General features: G+C 58.3%; 1 protein-coding gene across 1 annotated transcript; it reads right to left on the reverse strand.

The window, feature by feature from the left end:
• Window positions 1–3,573: 3,573 nt before the first annotated feature.
• On the reverse strand, window positions 3,574–4,080 carry LOC120656000. The gene has a single exon (XM_039933993.1). It carries the CDS (start codon window positions 4,078–4,080, stop codon window positions 3,574–3,576), a length of 507 nt encoding a protein of 168 aa, XP_039789927.1.
• Between the last annotated feature and the right edge of the window lie 477 nt (window positions 4,081–4,557).

Here is a 4,557-nt window from a genome sequence, read left to right on the forward strand (position 1 = left end):
CGCTCGCCACGTTCGTCTCAAGTCCACTCCGGTGGCCCGCTCCGGCGGAGACCGCTCGCCACGGTCGACTCAAGTCCACTCCGGTGGCCGGCTCCGGCGGAGACCGCTCGCCACGGTCGACTCAAGTCCACTCCGGTGGCCCGCTCCGGCGGAGACCGCTCGCCACGGTCGACTCAAGTCCACTCCGGTGGCCCACTCCGGCAGAGACCGCTCGCCACGGTCGACTCAAGTCCGGCGGAGACCGCTCGCCACGGTCGACTCAAGTCCACTCCGGTGGCCCGCTCCGGTGGAGACCGCTCGCCACGGTCGACTCAAGTCCACTCGGTGGGCCGCTCCTGCGGAGACCGCTCGCCACGGTCGCCAAGAGCCGGGTCCGGGAAGTGGTGCTTGCTCCCTGAGCGATCCGAGGTCTGTGTAGCCGCTTAGCTTGGTTCCGCACCCTAAGCCTACACCTTCGTCGCCCTGTGGAGAGTGCTCTAGTACCTGAACCTGGCAACCGGTGTACCGGCCTCAGGGGTCCGGAGCGCCCGCTCTCTGCATGAGCACACCGACGCAATCAAGTTTGCGTGGAAACACATCACGATAGTAGGCCCCACCCGCGGGTTCGTACCTCTCCCGTGGTGGGCCCGGGGGCCACTGTCGGTACCCCAGGACTGGGGTACCCCCTCTTGCTGTGTCTAGGTAAGAGCCTTGTGGTTATCCTTGACTACGTCCAAACAGCCGAACCCCTGCGGTCCGGAGCCCTGTTCACCCAACAACGGTCCCGGACCCGTCCCCCGGTTGGGAAAGGTCTGGGATCACCACGTGTTTCGGGAGAAGCAGGCGCTCAGCCCGAACAGTAGGGGGCTCCGGACCTCCCGTGGAGGTCCGGACCCCCGCGGAGTCCCGGACCCCCCATGGGGTCCCGGACCCCCTGTATAGTAACCGGACCCCTCACTAAGGGAAGGAATTGACACCCCGCCCCGGGGAGGTCTGAAGCTACCACGTGTCTGCAAGCACAGACATGTATATAAGGCCACTTGGTCTCCATACTAAAGGTTCACCTACCGCTGCATTCATTGCGGTAGGTGGACGTCGGCATTGATATAGCAGAAGCCGAGGCGAGTCTTTAACCAGGGGACACTATTGATCGCGTATTTCCAAGACGTGTAGTGGAGCCGCTGGCGCCGCCCACGCCGCGCCTGTCAGTCTGCCATGACAGATGGACACGACGGCTTGGCTTCACCCATTATGACGCTTACATAATAGCCTCAACAGGCCACGCCACAAGCTACGTTTCCCCAATGGGCACCTTGCTGACGGGACAAGAGAAGACCTCCCTGAGTCAGAGCGCCAGCAGGGCTTGGAAGCATATCGGAGAAAAGATTCACAACTATTGTAGCCATTTAAGTACTCTACGCAGTATGCTACACAGTCACATTGGGCCCACTTGTCGGGGCCTCAACGACCAATGTATCCGCACCCCTTGATCTATAAAAGGGGGGCGCGCGTTAGAAGAAGGCTCAGGCTGGAAAAAGGCCAAGGCCGGGCAGAGGATATGTTCATATACAACCAAGAACAACACTTCTCCCAGTGGACGTAGGGTATTACGCTCCGGCGGCCCGAACCACTCTAGATCGTGTGTTCATGTGTGCTTGCCTCAGTGCTAGATCAGCCTAACCGCCTAGTACTTCCCCGAGTTCTCCCTCACTGGGAATAGGCGGGTGCGCTCCGCTACCCGGCTGTGGGTACCCTAAAAATCCTGCGACAGATGGATTATAGCATCTGTAACCTTTAGTGTTGTCTGGATAGCCAAGGAAGATGCATGGAACGGAACGTGGAGCAAGCTTGTGCGGCGCCGTCACAGTGGTGTTGGGAAAGCACTGGCATCCCAACACACGGAAGTTGGTGTTGTCAGGGTGCTGTCCAAAGAGGAGCAGGAAGGGTGTAGCGTGACTACGAGGTGTACAGGGACGACGGTTCAGCAGATAGGTAGTGGTGTGCAGCGCATCGGGCAGAAGGTGGGTGGCATGGCAGCATGAATAAGTAAGGTGCACATGCTGTCATTTAGAGTTCATAGGATGCACTCGGCGCGACCATTTTGCTGAGATGTGTATGGACAGGTGAGTCGTAAAACAATGCCACGCGCGGCGAGGAATGATCGGAAGGCGGCGTTGTCAAACTCGCATCCATTGTCCGTCTGGAACACCAAGATGGGCTTGCCGAACTGAGTTTGCACGTACGCCTGGAAGGAGACTAGAGTAGGAGATGAGCTTGCCGAACTGAGTTTGCATGAACGCATGGAAGGAGACTAGAGTATGGAGAACATCAGACTTGCGATGCAAGGGGAAGGTCCACACGTAGTGAGAGTAGTCATCTAGCACGACAAGATAGTATTGAAGGCCGGAGTTGCTCGGCACTGGCGAGGTCCACACATCGCAGTGCAAGAGGCAGAAAGGATAGGGAGAAACTGTAGAAGATTCATGAAAAGGTTGTCGAACATTTTTGCCAATGCAACAGGCAGTACAAGAATGCTTATTTGTGGGCTGACAAGCGAAATCAAGTGAATGTAAAATGCGGGAAAGAGCTGGTCGTTCGGGATGTCCGAGCCGCGCATGCCAGAGGTCGACGGAGACGTGAAAGCCTTGGGATGCAGATGGTGCGACGGAAGAGCGCAGCGGGTACAGATCACCGGAGCTGTCACTGTGGAGGAGAACCGCCCTGCTGTGCAGAACCTTGATGGAAAAACCAAAAGGGTCAAATTCAATGGAAACGGAATTATCACGTGTAAGCCGACGCACAGAAATTAAGTTCTTGATCAAAGAAGGAGAGACAAGAACATCGTGGAGAAGAAGAGATGAAGAGGAAGTGGGAACGGTGGCCGTGCCGGCGCATTGCACAGGCAAGGATGCGCCGTTATCGACGACGATGCGAGCAGAAGAGGGACCAGTAGATGAGAGCATACCGGAGTTGCCAGCCATGTGCGACGAGGCCCCGGTGTCGAGGAGCCAGTCGTTGGCGCTAGGCGGAGTTGACTGGAGAGTGAGGCCGGTAAGGGCCTCGTAGAGTGCCGGTGGAAGCACACCGGCCGGAGCGTGCTGCGCAATCATCGATTGTTGAGGAGCGACGCCAGGACAGGGGCCGAGGACGCCGGCAGTGGACGGGTTGGTGGGCGGCTGACTGATGGGCCAAGCCTGGACGATGCCGGTCCAGGGGTTGAACCAAGACACCATTGGCGCACCACGAGGGGCGTTGAGTGGCGGGGCGGTCTGCTGGCCAGTAGAGGATCCACCAGTGCGGGCGACCTGCTTTTTGCGCTTGCGTGGGCTGTCAGAGCCGCAGGCACGAGTGGCAGGAGAGGAAGACGTGGATCCGGCTACGGGTGCCTTGGTGGAAGCGCCGGCGGATCGGGAGGCGGCGAGAAGAGCAGTGGACGCGGCCCGCTGCGCCCGGTTGACGGACCAGACCTTCTCCTGGAGCAGGAAGGAGCACGCTTGGAGGAACGTCATGGGAGGGGGCGATGCCGAGATGGTGGGGACGCAGTTGGCGAACTTGTCATTCAGTCCGCTCAGGAGGTTGATGACGAGCTCTTGATCAGTGAGGGGGGGAGCCGACGTCGCGCAGTTTGTCCGCCAGTTCCTTGATCCGGCCGCAGTACTCAGTCACTGTCATGTCATCTTGGTTAAGAGCGTGAAACGCATGCCGCACCTGGATAGTGCGCTGCACGATGTTGTCGAGGAACTGGGTGGCGATGGTTGTCCAGGCGGTGTAGGCGTCGTCGTTGGGCTGGACAACTGCCGAGAGGAGGTCGGCGGAGAGCGTGGTGTAGAGCCAGGAGACGATGCAGGTGTCGATCTGCGTCCACTCGGCGTCGAAGATCATGGCATGGGAGTCGATCGTGCCGTCGACGTGATCCACGAGGCCGAACTTGCGGAACATGATGTTGAAGAAGGTGCGCCAGATGCTGAAGTTGGAGTCGCTGAAGCCAAGAGTCATGGGAACGTGAGACTTGATGTTGATCAACTGGGCGGTGGCCGCCAAGATGGCCACGGTGCCGGCGGCGAAGGGGTTAGACTCGTCGGAGTCGGAGCTCAACGCCATGCCGGAGAGAAGAGAGGTGAAGTAGAGAAGAAGGAGCGGAAGCGAGTTAGGATCGAATGGCAAATGGTACCATGAACGAGCCTTTACAGGGGTACATATACAGGACTGGGCAGCCACTCGAGCTCAACTGACGCCGCTTATGGTGGGCGTCGTGGTCAGAGTAAGCGGAGCCCAGGCGAGAGACTCGGACTCAATCTTATCTCTACTAACGGACTAGCCTATCCTTCCAGCTATACACTGAGCCAGGCGAATGGTACCATGAACGAGAGTGGAATGCAACGCACCATTTGTATTATCCTTTACAGGGGTACATATACAGAACTGGGCAGCCACTCGAGCTCAACTGACGCCACTTATGTTGGGCGTCGTGGTCAGAGTAAGCGGAGCCCAGCCAAGAGACTCAATCTTATCTCTACTAACGGACTAGCCTATCCTTCCAGCTATACACTGAGCCATACTTAGCCACTTTGACACTGT

The sequence above is a fragment of the Panicum virgatum genome, chromosome 1K, assembly GCF_016808335.1.
Source record: "Panicum virgatum strain AP13 chromosome 1K, P.virgatum_v5, whole genome shotgun sequence".
In the NCBI taxonomy this organism is placed as follows: Eukaryota; Viridiplantae; Streptophyta; class Magnoliopsida; order Poales; family Poaceae; genus Panicum; species Panicum virgatum.

What these genes read in the sequence shown, in the direction of transcription:
- LOC120656000 (XM_039933993.1), bottom strand. Translation starts at nt 4,080, where the DNA reads ATGGCGTTGAGCTCCGACTCCGACGAGTCTAACCCCTTCGCCGCCGGC.